Below are 19,536 nucleotides of genomic sequence, written 5' to 3' on the forward strand. Positions count from 1 at the left end.
CCGCGTGAGGTAAGCGCCACCCAGCTGGAGCCTGCACCCCCAACCCCCTGCCCCAGCACCCTAACTCCCTCCCAGACCCTCCACCCACATGTAAACCCCCTGACCCAGCCCTGAGCCCCTCCTGTACCACAAGCCCCTCATAAAAAAAATGGAGCTATACCTATCTCATAGAACTGAAAGGGACTTTGAAAGGTCATTGAGTCCAGTCCCCTGCCTTCACTAGCAGGGCCAAGTACTGTCCCTGACAGGTTGTTCCCCCTCCCCACCCCCGATCCCTAAATGCCCCCCTCAATGATTGAATTTACAACCCTGGGTTTAGCGCACCAATGCTCAAACCACTGAGCTATCCTGCCCCCCCAGCTCAACCCTAGATCATGCCCCCCCACAGGAGGCCTCATCCCTCCCACACCTCAACCCCTGGCCCCAGCCCAGAGCCCCCTCCCTCACCCTGAACCCCTCATTTCTGGCCCTATCCCAGAGCCTAGGGGAAGCCCCGAACCTCCACACCCTGTGTGTGGCCCATGACTGATTTTTTCTGTGGGTCAGTGGCCCCTGATCAAATAAAAAAAGGTTCCCCGCCCCTGTTTGAGACCAGCATGGCCAGTCTCAGGGCTCCCCACCACAAGCCATACTCAGCAAGGTCTGCGGGTTGTTTAGCTCATTTGCCAAAGAAGCCTCACTTCTCCAGGCCCTGCTGGACCTGCGTGAAGCACTGTAATGGAAGCAGGATAGCGGAGTTTCTTCCTCAGCACAGGACATGGTGCTGTCAGTGTAGGGAGTTCCTCCTGGGGACCCCAAAGAGCTAGTACCGACCATCACAAAGACCCGCAGTTGTTCCTCTCTAGTTGATGGCATTGACTGGTGTGCCGGCTAATAGGGCTCACAGCACGGCCAACCTCTGTGTTAATTGTTGTTGGCACGTTAGAGATGAACTTAAACTTGACGTGTGTGTTTTGTAAGGACGGGGCGGCAGGGGGAGGGGTTGTGCTCTCTGTAGAGCCTGTGGAGTCATTAGAGCTGGCATGTATTCTCTGAGGGGGGGGGGGAACGGTGTATTAGGTGAATGGGCTTGTAGGGAGGTAGGGAGTGTGGTCCTACTCTGGGGAAGTGAGGTGAGGTCAGATTCTCTGGCTGGTACATAGGGAGGTAGGGGGCGGGGTCGTATTTTCTGGTTGGTGCATAATGAGGTAGGGGTGGGGTTGTATTCTCTGGTTGGTGCATAATGAGGTAGGGGTGGGGTTGTGTTCTCTGGTTGGTGCATAATGAGGTAGGGGTGGGGTTGTGTTCTCTGGTTGGTGCATAATGAGGTAGGGGTGGGGTTGTGTTCTCTGGTTGGTACATAATGAGGTAGGGGTGGGGTTGTGTTCTCTGGTTGGTACATAATGAGGTAGGGGCGGGGTTGTGTTCTCGGGTTGGTGCATAGGGTGGTAGAGGGCGGGGCCAGTGCATAGCAAGATGCCGTTGAGGCAGTGCATAAGGAAGTAGGGGGTGAAGAAGGGGGCGGGTTCATATTCTCTGGTTCGTGCACAGGGAGATAAGGGGTGGGGTTAAAGTCTCTGGTTGGTGCATAGGGAGGTAGGGGGCAGGATCATATTCATTGGTTGGTACATAGGGAGATAAAGGGCGGGGTCATATTCTCTGGTGGGAATGGTGGAGGGGCATTCTTTTACTATCTGGCTGGATTTATTTCACTACCAGAGGCTGTTGCTCAAGTGTCTATTTCCAGTCTGATTTTTATTATTCCTTGTTTCTTGGAACAGAGCTCAGCCTGGGGGAATATTGCCTGGGGGCTATTTTGGTTGGAGGCGTACAAACCTGTTTTGCTTTTTCTCACCCTGGACAGCCCTAGAGACCTCTGGTAGCAAAACTTTCTTGAAGAGGGAGGTGTGTTGAGGATCTGCCTTCCTTCCATTCACGCTGGTGTGAAACTCACCCCAGGTTCTGGGGACGTTCCCTGCCAGTGCTTGCCCTGTGAGTACACGTGGGATGTGGTCAGTGACTACAAAGAGTGCGTCTAATGGCAGATCCCATCCCATCCTTGGTCCTTTGAGGTGGAAAGGAATCTTCTTCCCTGTTTCTTTTGAGACATGGTGCTTTGCTAGGCCACCTGGTCTTGCACATTTTGAACTATCTAGTTTCCCTGCCTCAAGATTTAAATTTTCTGCTGGTTTTTGCTACTCCAGCCAGAAACATCGACCACCCCGTTCCTTAGGAGGGCAAGAGTCTCCGTGTCCCATCAGCCAGGATCACTGCACCCATGCAGCGTTTGGCTGTCGGCAGCTGTGGAATGGAACTCTGCACCATTTGGGGAAGGGAAGGGGATGTGGGGTTCTGTTTGCAGTGCAGGAAGGACTTTAACAGGGATCAGTGATTTGGTTATGAGTTTAGTTCAGCTGGACACATGGGCATGTTTGGAGATTCAGAGAGAGACGTTTAGGTTAGATCGGTGGTGGTGTGTGTGTGTGTTGTGTATGTGTTGTGTGTGTGCAGAGTGTTATACAGGTGAAATTCTCTGTCCCAGGAGGCACATTACCAGGCTATGACAAGAACAGGGACAAGGACTCCATCTGGCTACGTGGTGGGGTTAGATGCTGAATTATGCTTATTCTTGCCTGTGTGTTTAGGGTTGAGCCATTGACAACATCTGCCATTGGGAAGCAATTCCTTCCTCCTTCCAGAGGTGTATTGGCAGGGCCCGGGCTGTGGGTAACTGTTGTGAGAGTGTCTTACCATCCTCTGGAATGCTGTGCGGGGATCATCTGTCAGGGATAGCTGCCCAGGTCCCACCCAAAGGACTGTTCCCCATTGCTGACAGCGATTTATAGACCTTCCCTTCAGTTCCCTTTATTGCAGGGGACAGAGGGAGGGGGTGGAATACTTCTTCCGTTTCACGGGCAGTTAATGCCGTCGGGATGAGGATTCCCAGCAATGCAGCTCGGGAGGGGTGGCGCTGCTCTGGAACCTAATGTGTAGATCCATGTATTATAAACACGTATTCTGGCTGGAAGTTTTACCCTTAAAATGTTCAAGCCACCACGGGGCACTGGAAAATCCATCCCATATAAAAAGCCCTAAAAAATTACCTAGCTTCACTTTGGTGCTCATTTAGTTAAAGAATTTCCAGTAAAAATTGACCTGCATCAGGGGTCAGCGTTGAGCCCCTTCTTTTGTTTGTGGTTGTCTCGGATGTGATAAAGGAGAATATACAAAGGTAACTGCCTTGAAACACCATGTTTGCTGATGACTTAGTGATATGTACAGAAGACTGCGAGACTCCGCAAACCAACTCTGAACAGTGGCAACACAGTTTTGAGCAGGCAGGACTCGGCGTGAATGTTGGTAAGACTGAGGCTATGACAACTGAAAGAACAGAAGCCACCATAAAGGATATCACAGGCAGAGAGCTTAGAAGAATGAATGTGAATACCTTGGATCAATGGTGGTTGACAATGGTGGCCTCCTGAGTGATGCCCAGCATTGTACCAAACCCACTGGTGCAGGTTGTGGGAGCTAACCCCAGTTCTCTGCAATAAAAATTGTCAATAAAGTTAAATGGTAGAGTGTACAAAACTCGACCCATTGTAATGTATGGGACAGAGACGACGCCGTTCCCCCCCCAAAAAATCAGTATGCTCTCCACCATGAGAATGGAGATGTTGGAGGGGATCAAATGGTTGGGTGCTCAGTGATAGCGAACCAAATGAAATTGTGAGGGGCCCAATGTGGGTTGCCCTAATTGAAGATGTGTTGAGAGAGGGTAGGCTGCCAATGGAGTTAGATTGGTAGGATGAGCCTTGCAATGATCATGGCTGGAAGATGACCAAGGGAGAGATCAAAGACTCAGTACATGGACTGGATATTAGCAGACCTTAAAGAGACCAATTTGCAGGACAGTCAGGTGTACAATTATGAGTTTTGGAAGAAGGCAATACCCTAACCCTAACCCTATACAATTTGCTGCTGCTGAATAGAAAAGTGGCAAAAAGAGTAACGAATATACTGACTGTAGTGTAGATGTGACCTCAGTCCTTGTTCATTAAATAATATATTCTGTTGCCTTTGATATAAACCTTCCTGATTTCCTGTGATTTGCACTAACATAGGTTTTCTTCTTGCTTTATGTTAAACCATGCTAATTAGAAAATGTCACCTCTGTATGTGGAACATCTCTGGATAAATTTAAACCAAATCTAGCTGGTTGAGATTAACCTTCTAGATCTGGAGAGCTTAATCGGTTGGTCACATATTAAAGAGGGATTTTCACTTCAGAGGAAAGAAGTTTAAAAAGGACATTTTTGCAAACGCTTTACTTTTTCTGTGCTCCCTTTGCTCTGATTGGATAGCTCCACTGAAATATGCTCTTTTGTCCATTCCCAGCATCCTCTTTTCATTTGCTCCTGCACTGATGGGTGATAATTGCTTTGGGCACGTAGAAATGATCAAATTATTTGTTGGATGTAAATTAGCAGATGAGTCTGGCCTTTGTTTAGATTTATGAATCATTTGTGTGATAATTGGATCCCAGCGAATGCACTTATTTGTGAGTATTTGGTGCATCATTGAATGGAATCACACTCAGCTTGTAGTTTGTTCATGTGACCTGTTTGCTTTGATTGGTTGTTATGAATGAAGAGTAAACTGCTCTCTGATTGGAGGACTGGAGCTTTTGAAACTGGAAAACTCTGAATAGTGAGTTGCAAATGTTGCGTTTTCCAGTACTGACGTTCAGAGGAATACTCATCGCTGCTAAAAATATATGACATTTTGGGGATTTACAAATGTTTTCAAGAATAACCCAGCAGCCATATGAGTGCTCATGGACACAGTGTTGCCAAGTCTCATGATTTTATTGTGAGTTTTATGGTATTTGGTGCCAGGGGGGAAGGAGAGGGGTAGAGTCCCTACTGCTGAAATCTTGTGCCTGTGTAAGAATCTTGGCTTTTATTTAAAGGTATGTTTTTGGCCCTCACGGCTTTAAAGAAAAGCTTAAAGACGTGATCTCTAAATGCTCCAGCCTCAGAAGGCAAATAAACAGGAACTGATATTTTATTCCTTTTTTAATCTTGTGATTTTTAAGCCACGCTTGTAATGTTTGGGGACTTGACTCGTGATTTTTTATTCTTGGGGGTTGGCAGTGCTGCAAGCATCAAATAACATGTTTCTCACAAGGGACAGTGGAGTAAACTTGCCACCCCTCCTAATGAAAATATCTGAGTGTGGCTTCGTGTTATTTCTCTATTGACATTACAAGCAACTGCATGCAAATCATTGTCTCCATCCCAAGATCTAAATGGGAAGGGGTGATAACTGAGGCGTAGACTAAACCACTCATTAAACCAGGGATCTCAAACTCAAATCACCACGAGGGCCGCATGAGGACTAGTACATTGGCCCGAGGGCTGCATCACTGACATTTTCATACAAAGATACAAAAAGATACTCTTTTTTTTTCATTTTTGACTAATATAGTATGCTATTCAAAGTCAACGTCTTAACTTTTTAAAAACTCCTGAATCTTTTTTTAAAAATCCTGAATCTCAGGATTTGATATATGGTCAGTATTTTAAAAAAACGGTAATAAAAGAAGAACTGGAAGACCTTTATAGACTATAGGATTTCTATTTAAGTATGTACAATAGAGTACCTGAATTTGAATGTATCTTATTTCAGATGCTGAAGTTAAGCCAATGCATACATTTAAGTTCATTTAGTATGTTTGCAGACAGTTCACAAACAGGAAGAAGGCTATAATGACTGAATAGTTCACCCAACTCTGCTGTCAAAGAAGCACCTTCTCCTGTTATAATGAAGCATAAATGTCCCCCCGTCTGCCCCCGGCCCCGCCCCCATTCCACCCCTTCCATGAGGCCCTGCCCCGCCCTGCTTCTTCCCACCCCTTCCCCGCCCCCATTTCAACCTCTTCCCCAAATCCCCACCCCGGCCCTGCCTCTTCTCCTGCTCCTCCCCCGTCCCTTCAGGAAAGTCCTAAGCACTGCCAAACAGCTGTTTGGTGGCGGGAAACACTGGGAGGTAGGTGGAGGAGCAGAGATGCAGCATGCTCAGAGGGGGAGGGGAGCTTGGCTGCCGGTGGGTGCAGAGCACCCAGTAATTTTTTCCCATGGGTGCTCCAGCCCCGGAGCACCCACAGAGTCAGCGCCTATAGCGGGCCACAGGCAATAACTCTGCGGGCCACATGCGGCCCATGGGCCGTGTGTTTGAGACCCCTGGATTAAACAAAGATGGGGGAACTCTTGAAAACTTCCTGTTAATGGAGAAAGTTGTCCTCTTGTTATTGCTGTGGCTTTAAATGATAGGATTAAAAAGTACATTACATCTTTGTGTCAATATCGAGTGTGTTGAGACAGCAGCATTTTAATTCTATTGCGCTTGTTGGAAAAGGAGCTCTGTGTATGAACAATTCCCAGGTGTGCGATGTTTGGCTTAGCTTGAATGATCCTTGTTGAGTAAAAATCCAGTAGCAAGGTGGCTCAGGGTCAAGAAACAACTGTCATATGCAGAACCTCCAACTGTTGTATGCAGAACACTTGTCTCTGCCTTCAAAGAGAATTAGTCTAGCCTGCCAAATTCTCCACTCTTCAGCAGTAGCGTGTCTGCCTTTAAAGGCCTTTTATTTTTGAGTCATGGGGTTTGTATGGAGCGGAGGGAGATGGAAAGGAACAACAATCTTAAATGAAAACACGTATTTCACAGGCAGTAGGATTGGAGGAGGCTGGCAGCTAGATTCACCCGAGTCCCCTTGGAACAAACTGGGTTCCAGCACAGGCATTTGTACTCTTTTGAGCTTAGAGACGGGAGAGCCACTTCTAAATGTGCAGTGGTGAAAGCCCAGCAGCATCTGGCAGTGCTGCTGTAACATCTTGGATGAAACGGGACTTGCGTTATAGTTCAACGTGTACTCAAGCACTGCAAGTATATCGGTTTCTTAGAGAGCTAACACGGTGCGAGTCAGAGGAACTATTTCCAAAAACATTCGTTCGTTCCTTTAAAACGCTGTTTGTTCTCACCCTACTCTGTTTTTTTCCCCCTGTAAAGAGGAACACACTTAATATACTAAATTATTAAATCAGATTAGATCTGGCTTCAGATGTTTCCTCTGGAGCTCTGCCACACTTAATTTTTCATGTCTCTGCAGCCGCGGTCAGGTTGGGAAGAGGTGTGTTACATGGAGCTCTCTCTTTTCTCTCTCTCTTGAAGGTGTTTACAAAATATGGGAAATGTTACATGTTTAACTCAGGAGAAGAAGGGCGGCCCCTGCTTACCACAGTCAAAGGTGGGACGGGCAATGGATTGGAGATAATGCTGGACATACAGCAGGATGAATACTTACCGATATGGGGAGAAACAGGTAAGACTCAACATTAACTTTTTCTCTCTCTCTATCTGAGGACGTGCCTTGGTTGCACACATGCTGTGGTTTTGACATGTTCCATGGGATCCCCTCCATTACCAGAAGCCAGTTCTCCTTTAACTTAAAAGTTCTTGAGCTCTGCAAGGTCAAAAGCAGGTCAAGTTTCAAAGTTAGCTTGACCACCTCAAACTCAAGCGAGTGAAGTGGTTCTTGATGAAGACGAGGCTGCCAGACTGGAAGCATTCCCCACCTGCTTGGTTGTCTCCAAGCTGCTCCATTACCCCGTAGCCACAGCTACCTTTCAAAGCCAGCTCATGTGTTTGACCTCTGCATCAGGTTCCGGGTGACTACAGTGGGATTTCGGAATCTAAATTAGACATCTTGACAAGGGGAAGAACTGGCTGTGAATTCATGTCACCTTCCTGATGGATCCTCCAGGTGGGCCCCACACTCACATTATTTTTAAAATTCTGGGTATCATGTCACTGACTTATTGGGCTAAGCCTCACAGTGCTGGGCGATTCGAGTACTATCCAAATCCAGAGCAGCACTCTCTCCAGCGTGACTTTGGTGAGCTGAGGTTGTAGACTAAGAGCATCCAAGAACTAAGGACCATCCCAAACCTCACCACATTCCACCACTAGACGTGCCAGGTATATTGGGGGGAGGGGGATAGCTCAGTGGTTTGAGCATTAGCCTGCTAAACCCAGGGTTGTGAGTTCAGTCTTTGAGGGGGGCCATTTAGAGAACTGAGAATCTGTCTGGGGATTGATCCTGTTTTGAGCAGGGGGTTAGACTAGATACTTTCTAACCCTGATGTTGCATGATTTTTTGACCAGCTGTCTCTAGCATAAACCCATAGCAACATGTATATTAAAGACACACACACTCTCTCTTCCAAAACAAGACACTCAACTCCACATGCTTCTCCCTCTGGGGAGAGGATGAGAGAACAAAACAGGTGACAGATGTGTAGTCATGTGGCTTAATCCACTTCGGGAAGGTACTCAGATACTAAGGTGATGAGCGTGGTATAAAAACCTATATAGAAACACAGCCAACTTGGAAGCCAGTTCTGAAGAGTAAACCTGCTGACTTTAGTGTCTCTTCTTCCTGGATGCTTCTTCCTTCGCCTGTGCAGTGGATATAGATCAGCATGTGTTATGCTGTATATTGTAACGAGGAAGGGTCTCAGTAATTAGAGTCTGAGTCTACACTTGGTGCAGAGTAGGGTGACCACACAGCAAGTGTGAAAAATCGGGACAGGAGGTGGGGGGTAATAGGAGCCTATATGAGAAAAAGACTCAAAAATCGGGACTGTCCTGATAAAACCGGGACATGTGGTCACCCTAGTGCAGAGTATGAAAGGAATCTCCTTTGACGTTTTAAACCAATGTGTTTGAAAAATTGGTTTCTTTTCCAACTCCTTCCAAAGTTATAGTGCCATGGTTCTTTTTCCCCAGCAGTTGTTTTTTATACCTACTGCACAGAAACAGTGTGCCCTTGTTGCCAAGAAGGCTAATGGCATTTTGGGTTGTATAAGTAGGGGCATTTCCAGCAGATCGAGGGATGTGATCATTCCCCTCTATTCAGCACTGGTGAGGCCTCATCTGGAGTACTGTGTCCAGTTTTGGGCCCCACACTACAAGAAGGATGTGGATAAATTGGAGAGAGTCCAGCGGAGGGCAACAAAAATGATTAGGGGGCTGGAACACATGACTTATGAGGAGAGGCTGAGGGAACTGGGATTGTTTAGCCTGCATAAGAGAAGAATGAGGGGGGATTTGATAGCTGCTTTCAACTACCTGAAAGGGGGTTCCAAAGAGGATGGATCTAGACTGTTCTCAGTGGTAGCAGATGACAGAACAAGGAGTAATGGTCTCAAGTTGCAGAGGGGGAGGTTTAGGTTGGATATTAGGAAAAACTTTTTCACTAGGAGGGTGGTGAAGAACTGGAATGGGTTACCTAGGAAGGTGGTGGAATCTTCTTCCTTAGAGGTTTTTAAAGTCAGGCTTGACAAAGCCCTGGCTGGGATGATTTAGTTGGGTTTGGTCCTGCTTTGAGCAGGGGGTTGGACTAGATGACCTCCTGAGGTCCCTTCCAACCCTGAGATTCTATGATTCTATGATTCAGAGCATTTCTGTGTGCTTCTCAGATTGCAGTGCAGTGTTGTATTCATGGGTGGGGGTGCTGAATGTGATTCCAAGTTTCCCGGCAAGTTATCACCAGCAGTTCCTATTGTAACAGCCACCACCAAAGACCTGTTAACCTTTTGTTAAATACACAGAAGACAGAGAAGTGGTTACAGCATTTGAAACTTAAGCAGTTAAGGCAGCTTTTGATGTAAACAGTTTCCCTTGTTCAGTTTAGTCTTACAGAATTTTTTAAGAGACAAGACGTGCATCTGAGTCTTTACATGGTATTAAAAGACAGTGTGAACTGTTGGTGGGGGAACAAGACAGAGTCATTTTAGATGATCACTTTTGGGTTGTTGGCATTAAAGTCCCATCCTGTTTCTTTCAAAGACAAAGCAAAACAGATGCAGAATGGAAAGAAAAATTTGACTTTTGTCTCTAATGCTTTGTCCCTTACAATCTCGTTGCTGGAAGATACAGGCAGAGCACACAGCTCTATTAGCCACGCTGAGATTTTGGCCATTTGGGCTAAAAACATTCTTTAGAGCTTTCTTTTCTTTTCTTTTCTTTTCTTTTCGTGACAGTGGTGTTAGAAAAGATGGGTTTACCTTGGCTGGCTAAGCCGGGCTCTTATTAGACAGAAGGCAGAAAAAGGATAGGAAGGGTGAGGAACAAGGGTAGATCGAAGGAATGGAATGTTTCCGTCCTAGGTGGTGTTCAGGATCCAGCTAAACCCAGTGGAGGTTGTGATGGGAGCTGGTGCAGTGTCTCTGCCTCAGAATTCATTTGGGATGAGGATAATGGAGGTGGCAGGGGCAGGGCACTGGGATTTGGGGGGCGCCATTTAGGCAGAGGGAGCTGGGGCAGGGGAGCACGGGGAGGGCCGCCTGCAGCAAGTAAATGGGGGGGGGGCACGCAGGGGAACTCCCCTCCCCAGCTCACCCCTGCCCCACCTCCTCCCCGATCACGCCATGGCTGCTTCACTTCTCCCACCTCCCAGCTTGCAGCGCCTAAGCTGATTGGGGCTGCAAGCCCAGGAGGCGGGAGAAGTGAAGCAGCCACAGCGTGCTCGGGGAGGAGGCGGAGCAGGGGTGAGCTGGAGGGGGAGTGCCTCAAGGCGGAGGGTGGGCAGTGGGGAGCTTCCACAGGGGGGCGCCTCAGGGCGGAGGGGGGGAGCTGCCAGGGGGGGCGCCTCAGGGTGGGGGTGCGGGGCGGGAGTGCGGGGGGAAGGAGGGCGCAAGGTGGAAGTTTCGCCTAGGGCGCGAAACATCCTTGCGCCGGCCCTGGGCAGGGGATGGCAGCAGTAGCCCTGTTGGTGAAGCTCATTATTTTTCCAGCTGTTCGATCCACAAGCTGAGTTTGAGCAAGTTGCCAAGTGACACACACACACTCGCCATGTCCAGAAAGGGCCAGCAGCCTCATCCCATTAACGTTACCCACTGGAAACTCAGATCAAGTTATTCCACAACTGTTGCCAACTCTTGTGGTTTTACTGCGAGTCTCCCAATGTTTGGTGTTTGTTAAAGCCCCACCTCCTGGAATCCGGGGACTAGGTGAGAATCCCAAATTTCATTTTTCAAAAAGTAAGTTTCTAGCCTTCCTGGCTGCAGAGAAAAGCTTGAAAACGTGACCCAAGTGTGAGCTAAAACAAATACAACACATCCCAAATGTATTAGTTTTTAAAAGTTATGATTTTTGAGGCCCAACTCGTGACGTTTGAGCGCTCGTGGTTGGCAACTCTGCACTTCTTTCAGTGTCTAGACTCTCTCAGCTTGTTGCTAAGACAACCTGAGTATCTCTACAGTACATGGCCACAGGTGGCCCAGATCAGCAGGCTCAGGGCTATCCAATCGCAGTGTAGACATTAGGGCTGAGCCTGAACATCTACATTGCAACTGGATAGCCCCACAGCCCGAGCCCCGCAAGCCCATCACCTGACCCGGGCTCTGAAAGTCAGTGCTGTGGGTGTTTTATCATAGTGTAGATGCACCCCGTGGGGCCCAACCAAGAGCCATAAAGGCCCAGTTCTTGTGGCTGAAACACATCACATTCGGATTAGTCTTTTTGCTCCCAGCTTTCTCTGACTTTCTAAACAGTTTGTACATCAGGCCCGACTCTGGCCTGTACCGCTGGTTTAGTAGCATTGCAGGGTAGGTATTCACTGCCCAAAAGATGTGTGTTTACGTCCAGAAGGCTTGTAAACTCCTACTGGAGATAAGGCTCCGTTCTCCATGGAGGAGCTACTGGTAAAGTAAGGTCCTGCAGGCAGTGCAAAGAAAGGTACCAGGAGGTGTTTAGAAGTGGAAATTAACTTTGATGATATTTACCCTCTTTGAACCACTTAAAATCCAGGCTTCTGATCATCAACCAGGGACCACACCTTCCGCTGTATTTGTACAGCACCTGAGACAATGAGGCCTGATTGGGCCCTCTGGACACTACCAAGATATAAATATAAATCATGGTGATTAACAGTTGCTGTTCCCATGGAAACACTGGGAACACTCAGCAGGTAATTGAAGAAGTTGATGATTTCCAGGCATTTGCATTAAAAATGTAAATGTATTTGGAATTAAACTGACTCCGCATAGTGGGACCCAGCAACGCTTTCCTTTTCTTACGGAGAGCATTGCCATGTTGACCTGCAGTACATGCAGAACTCAGTAATGAACTTAAAACCCCAGAAAGAAGCTCGAGTCTTTGCCGCTCCCGATGCTTGGGTTATTATGGTCGTCTGTTAGTAGTAGTAGTACGGTAGTGCATAAAGGCCAACCAAGGAGGGTTGTGTTAGGTGCAGTGCAAACACATAGCAGTAGACAGGCCCTGCCTATGATCTAAATAGACCAGATGGACACAGGCTGGGGGAAGGAGTAGAAGACGCCAGCAGAGTGAACAAAGTGGCGGTGGCAGCAGATGGCATGTTAGTTCCATGATTGTTTTTTTTTATTTTGGGGAGTCTGGGAGAGGTGGGGGGTTAGTTAGGAGATCAGCTAAGTGGAAAGAAAAGTGAATGGAAGGAAGTGGGGGGGGGGGGCAGGACAGCGGAGAAGATGGTAAGGGGGCAGGTGTGTATTGTACTTCCCCCTTGCCAGCAGATTGAGCTGTTTCCAGCGGTGCCATCCCCACGATTTCCGGGTGCTTTGTGAGCAAGGCCTGGCCGATGGAGAGATTTGTACCCTTTCCAGCTGAGAAAAAAATATCTCCAAACTCCAGAGAAACCCGACTGGGACTGGGACTGGGACTGGGACTGGGACTGGGACACCTTGCCTGTGCGCTGACCCCTGCCTTCCCATCTGCTGGGCTTTAAAGGAAGCGGAGTGTCCCTGCTCTGCTCCTCTGGGCCCCTGCAGCCCGCTTTGGCCAGGGAGACAGTTCTGGGGTGTGTCTGAATTAACTAACCATGGCCTGAGGGAAGGGTCTGGCTTCCTGGGGAAGGGAGGGATCTCATTGGCTTTCATACCCTGTTGCCCCTCTTTTTTCCGACCCCTGCCATGGGTCTGTCTCGCCTCCCCAGCAAGCGTGAAACTCACGTCTGCTGTTCACAGATACAGCAGCCAGGCTGTGATGTGCAGCTCGTGTAGATGTATCTGAGTTAGCTCGCTGGCTAGATGGAGCAGTGAGGACGCAATGGCGCGTTCTCCAGCCTGGGCTGCACAAGCCGGCCTGACCCCGCCCCGGGTACGTACCTGCTTCTGCAGCCTCCTCAATGCTGGGTCTGGCAGGCTGGACACAGCACAGCTCGCGCGGGTACCTCTGTGCGAGCGGCAAGTCATGGGGCTTTGTGTTGTGTAGACGGACCCCAAGTCTCTGCGCAGCTCTGGCCCCGTCTGTGTCTCTGCTCTTGGCTCTCGCCATGTTCTGATTCGCTTCCCTGCCTCTGGCGGTAACCCCAGCGCCACTGCCCTTCCCTTCCTTCAATGCCCTTGGCTGCCACTGCCGCCCCCAGCCCGTCACAGCCTCCGAGCGCCCTTCAGTTAAATCCCACAACCTCTGCAAGTCCCACTAAAACCAAATCCTTTCCAGAGATCGGGCTCCCGGGGGGCTCTGGCCCGGGATGGGCTGCCACAGGCATCTCTCATTGTCCGCATCCTCAGACCAGGCATGGGGAGCGTCTGCCGTGCAACCTGGGTGGAGATGGGCTTCCTATAGGCAGAGTGAGAGGGCCTGTTAAGTCAACCGCGCTCCCCCACTGGGTGTGTGTTTGTGTCTCTCTCTCTCTCCCAAGAGGCTAAGGCCAGAAATGAGTCAAGAGGCAGCAAAATGTCTGTTGCTGGGGCTGAGGCGGGAAAAAAAAAGCTGCTTCTGGCTGCCCCTATTAGACAGGGCAGGCTGGAGCCTTAGCTCTGGTCTGTGCTACAAACTTCTGTCAATATAACTACGTGGCTGACGGATGTGGAAAATCCACGCCCCGTGCGATGCGGTTACACCGACCAAACTCCTGGTGTAGACAGCGCTCCGGCGCTTCTCCCGCCGACCTCGCTTCTGCCTCTCAGGGAGGTGGAGAAACTAAACCAATGGGAGAGCTTCTCCCATCAGCATAGGTTGCATCTTCACCAAGCGCCGGAGCGGTGCCACTGCACCAGTGCTGTAGACAAGCCCTCAGCTAAGCAGCTCGGGTGCTTTAATCAGCCTCTTGCTAACCTACAAAGAAAGGCTTGGTTGTTTTTCCTAGTCGGCCGCTCCAGTGAGGTGTGGTGGGGACGGCTCCTTCGTATTACATAAATCATCCAGCCCCTTCCCAACAGAACCAGCCGCACGCTCTCTGAACTCACAGCACAAGTGTCAGGAGGCTGCGGGACTGAGCCGGGCCTGTTTTCCAGGACATGACACGCATGGCTTTCCCTCTGCGCCACTCTGGCATCTTGTTCTGTCCACCTCCTTCCAGAGGCTGGGACAGACGGGCCCGTCAGTGCTCTTCAGAGAGTCCCCAGCAAATGACTCAGTCCAAGCAATTCCTCTAATGACCAGCGTGAGACAGCTTACAACCCTCAGATGCACACATGTGACTCCTGGCTCTGTGGGGCTGGGGGCATGTCACTTACTGAGCTGGGGGGGGGGAGGCAGGTAGGATTGCCAGCCCCCAGGATTGTCCTGGAGTCTCCGGGAATTAAAGATTAATGAAATCTCCAGGAATTCATCCAACCAAAGTTGGCAGCCCTAGGGGCAGGCCTCACCGATCCACCAAGGACGTGAGTCTGTTACAGTCTCTTCTGCACGTTCTGACTCTGTAGTTCAAGCCATAGTGACTCATGCTCTCGAGGTCCCTGGTTCAGCCCCAGGTATTGGCTAATGGTGATTGTCACATAAATAAGAATTTGTCTGCAGTTCAGACGACTGTGGGCCTAAGAGACTTGTGATGCGCTTTGTTGGTCCACAGGAAGTCTGGCTCATGAGGGCAGAATTTGGCCCTGTGGTTTTTACCCCTCTAAAACTCTGGAGTGTCAGTGCTGCCTTTACTCTTTCGTTTAGTCTCTTGGGTGTTTCACTCTCGGCAGGGGCGGCTCTAGCGATTTTGCCGCCCCAAGCACGGCAGGCAGGCTGCCTTTGGCGGCTTACCTGCAGAGGGTCCACTGGTCCCACGGCTTCGGCGGACCTCCCGCAGGCGTGCTGGGGCCTGGAGCCGCCCCTGACTCTCGGCCAGGAGTTAGCGATGCTGTAGTAGCGTTTTCCCCTCCTCTTGCCTCATGAAAAGATTTGGCACTTGCACTTGGAAGCTGGAACCTGCTGCTGGCTCAGTGCCTCTGGATTTCTGCAAAGCCAGTAGTCAAGGCACAGAAGGAAAATATTGGTCCCTGCCTGGGGATAGCGCTGCTCTGAGGGCTCCAGACGCCATGTCACAGCTTCACCTGCTTCGTTAAAACAAAAGAGGATTTAATTGTTATTGATCTGGCAAACAAAATGCAGCATATTGACAGTCTCAAAAGAGCTTTGCTGAATGCCCGTTAATATCTTTGGAAGCTGAAAAACCTTGGCTAATGAGTCACTTGTGTCAGAAAAAACATACCTTTGGTTTCAGTCTTGTCCATAAATGTAAGATCGTTATGGGGACACACTGATAAATCCACCTACAGTGAGCGTCTAATTCTATAATAGAAAGTGTACTCAGTTTTGCTTCGTTCTGGATTTTCTAGTGACAGGAACAGGTATATGGAACATGCCCAAATTGTCATGAAACGAAGCAGTATGGACAGCCCCTACCATTCAAAAATCATGAGTCTCCTCCTCCCCCCCCCCGAGGTCACAGGATTGGCTTAAAAATCGTGCCCTTTTTAAAAACAATACTGTAACCAAGTTACTTTGCTGGCCAGGGTGTGTGGGTGGCACCTCCACAGGCAGCCCCGGAGCAGACATGCCAAACCCATGGAAAAAATGCAGAAATTGGGCTCGTTTTTGGCCTACTTGGCTTGTGAGTTGCTGGTTGGCTAGTTTTTGGCTTGTAGCTTGTTGCTTGGGTGGCTTGTAGCTTCTTTTTATTTTTTGTTCGGCTCCTGGCAAGCAGGGACAAGGGATGGAGAGAGCCAGGAGTGCACAGGGGGCTCACCACAGTCCCACACTGCACTGCGGGGGATCTAGTCACATAGAGCGTTGGGGTCCTTCAGGATTGGATTGGTTTGGCCTTGTTTTGAAATGGGATCAGCTTGATGTTTGGCTTATTGTGAAAGTCGGGGGGCTTATTTACCGCGTGAAAGTGGGCAGCTGTGCCCCTGAGGAGAAGGACTCCGGACTCAGGAAGGTCAGAGGGGTGGCACCCATCTTGCGCAGGGAAAGCGAAAGGGCTTGTAGTCAGCAGCGTCAGCAGCAGGAGGGGAGCTGCTTCCGTCCCACCGTACAGTAATAAAGACAAGTTCGGCTGATGCCGTTCCAGGACTCTGCCTGCTTCTGCTAACCCACCAGGAAGCAGAGCGTAAGGTCCCACCACGCTGGTGGCAGCAGGTGGGATCAGCACGTAGCAGGAGAAGGAGGGAAAATGGCCGATGACAACAATGAAGAGGGTGACATGCTGCCAAGAGAAGCTGCAGACCAGAATGCCCTGTTTTTACACCTGATTGGAGCTCCTGGGCAGGAGACTTGAATGCGCTGCAGAGTGGGACTCAGAGGTCTGGGGGAGAGAAGGTGGATTTTCTGGTGCTGCTGTTGAGAGGCCCAGTCCTGCAAGTTTGCACGTGGCTGCCCCCCTCTCTGAAAGAGGCATTGGAGCTGGAGCAATCGCAGACCAGTAACACCAGGCCAGGGAAATGCTCAGAGACTATGGGAATCGGCTCCAGTAGCTAGCAGCAAAAGCAGTACAGGGCAGTCAAGGATGAGACCACTTCATTGCTAATGCAGGCCAGGGGGGTGTCAACACTGCAGATCCTCGATGAGGCCGTCATGCCAGCAAGCAAACTGGAGCAGATCCATGAGCTGCTGCGGCACGAGGGAGCCACACCTCCGGGTCCGGGGCCGTGGTGCTCAGGGACAGAACAATGAGAGCAGAGGGTTCAAGGATACTGTTAAGAGTCTGCAGGAAGCAGTGGAGATACTGACCTGGAAGTAGGAGAACAGCTGCCTTTCCAGCTGAACGCCACAGCAATAACAGGTGCAGAGGTGGCGGCATGCAGGTTTTCAGTCAGGAGAAACAAGGCAACACCCTGGTCAGTGTTCAAGGAGCACTGGAGTGAGTTACTGAATGCCAGAGAAGACCAGTCCAGGCCTGCTGGAAATACGGAAAGTCAGGCTATGTTACATGGGAGTGTCCACCGACTAAAACGGATATTGGACAGAGTGGTGCAGGGGACAGAGCCACAAGCTGTCTACTGGCAAAGCCACCGAAGTGTCTATCTCTATAGAGAAAGTTAGGGAAGTGTCATGTGAGATCCGAACTGATTCTGGGGCATGAGTTTCAGTGTTAACTGAAAGGTGATGAAAAGAAGCTTCCAGGGAGACACCACAGAGATTAACTCCCTCCTCTTGGGGGTGGGAGTGGGGAGGGAAGGCAGGGTTGCAAATGGCCAAAGACTGCAAAGACTGAATGTAATGGGTAATTGGCAAATCACTGTAGAAGCTGACAACCTTAAATTGGTGGGGGATTTTATCGTGGACTCTGATTACGGGGCACTGGTTGGGACTGATTGTCTGATGCAGTCTGGAGTGAAGCTTAATGTGAACGATGAGGCCTGCACTATGATTGGAAAAGGCACTGCTGTAATTTGCGGGAAGGATGCCACTGGGGCATGTCAGGTAGATCTGCTAGAGGACGTTCTAATCCCCTCAAAGATAGAAGGGGTCATTCCAGGCCAGGTAATAGGTATAGCAAGTAATGACAGACCCAGCTGCATTATGGAGCCAGCTGGTGGGACACTGGCGAAGCATGATGTGCTGCAGAAAAGGGAGCTAGGCTGCTCTGGGCGGCTAATTTAGCAACAGAGACTCCGATTGCAAAGCCCGGCACTAAATCAGAGGGGTTTCTCTTTGTTCTAGAGAGGAGGGGAGAATAAATGAGAACGCTGAGAAACCAAGCTCTGCCCCACCTATCCGAATGGGCCCAGGCAGGTGCTGAGACAATCCCTGGCAGATTTTGACACAAAGGTTTATGGAAACGCAGATGCGACATCTCGCATTCCAGCTAGAATTGAGATGGATGCGGCTGTAGAGATGCCTTCATGCTGCCACGCGCCTACGTGATTCTCGAGAGGGATGACATAGGAGGTCAGGAGTTGATGGTGAAATCTGAGCAAGACAGAGAGATCCTGTTTTACAGCAAAACAGAGTGGGCCTGTTAACTGGCTAATTCCGCATGGTTCAAACAATAGACCAGAGAAACCCATTGTTGCCTTGTGTTCTTGCTGCAGATGTTGCAAGTACTACATATAACGAGGTGGGAGACAGCTTGGAGTTGAGAAGCTCCCAGCCAGGGATTAGCCAGGCTGTACTAGCTGCAATGGAGAGCAGCTGTAATCTGCATTGACTGGGCTGCCAGGAAGTTGATGGGTTCCACCACAGCAGAGCACGTCTGGCTATACCAAATGGCATTTCCTTCCAAAGGGAGGTAGTGGGACCCCGGGTTGGCATGAAGATTGTGTTTCCATAGGTTGCTCTGTTGATTAGAAGTGAAGATGTGTCTTTTTCACAAGGGGAAGCAGTGTCAGCCAGTAAGGGGACTGGCTGGGTGTCTGTGTGCAGCACATCCGCAGACAGCACCTAAAGGGTGGGGCTGCTCCAGGAGTTGACAATCCAGACTCAGGAATGAACCCTAACAGGAAGATCAGAGCGGGAGTGTTTCCTGCCTGGCAGAAAGTTAACGGGCTTGGAGTCAGCAGCATCAGCTGCCTGTGCACCTTCTTAGAGTATTCGATGCAAGTTCTGCACTTACTAAGCTTGTGCCTGTGTTGTCCTTCCAAGGACTCTGCCTGTAGGTGCTAACCCCCCAAGAAGGAGACCATGAGGCCACACAACAGTACATCTGGAATTGTTTTTATTTGGCTTCTGTATTTTGCACCTTTAGGGATTTTCCAGCATTTATCTATAATCACGAGGACCAGAAACTTACTTATTTAAAAAAAAACCCTGAAAGCTGCCGTTCTGAGCTATTCCTATGACTCCAGGAGCTGGGGCTTAAAGAAAAGCACTCAATGCTGTGAGAAACTTACGAGAATTGACAACACTGCCCAAAGGTAAAATCTGAGCTTGAGGAACTAATGCGAGGGGGAAATCACTTTCCTAAGAGCGGTAGAGGATCCAGTGGACACCAAGTAACCTAACAGGAAGTCACAACTGATTAGGGGGTATCTTTCATGTATGGGCAAACAAATGATTGCACAATACTGTCTGTGATCATTTTATTTTCCTTTGTCATGGACGTGACAGAAATCCAATATATATATGAAAAGAGACTCTAAATGGTGGCACGAGTATTTGATTGGGAAAGGAATCTATTCCTAGTTAATTTTACTGCATTGGCCTGTTGCCGTTCGATATCGACCTACACCAACAATACAAGTAGGAAATCGTTCTGACCACAGTGTTGTAAATAAGAAACACAGTCGAAGAGAAGCT

The 19,536-nt window shown here is 49.3% G+C and overlaps 1 protein-coding gene across 1 annotated transcript in view; it reads left to right on the forward strand.

Moving 5' to 3' along the window:
* Window positions 1-19,536, forward strand: part of LOC123356543 (acid-sensing ion channel 2) — a 1,100,900-nt gene that overhangs the window by 908,853 nt on the left and 172,511 nt on the right. The window contains exon 2 of the mRNA XM_044999896.1: window positions 7,216-7,366. Within this exon, the coding sequence (XP_044855831.1) occupies window positions 7,216-7,366 (151 nt within the window). The remainder of the gene's footprint in view (window positions 1-7,215; window positions 7,367-19,536) is intronic.

This window comes from Mauremys mutica, chromosome 25 (assembly GCF_020497125.1).
Source record: "Mauremys mutica isolate MM-2020 ecotype Southern chromosome 25, ASM2049712v1, whole genome shotgun sequence".
NCBI lineage: Eukaryota > Metazoa > Chordata > Testudines > Geoemydidae > Mauremys > Mauremys mutica.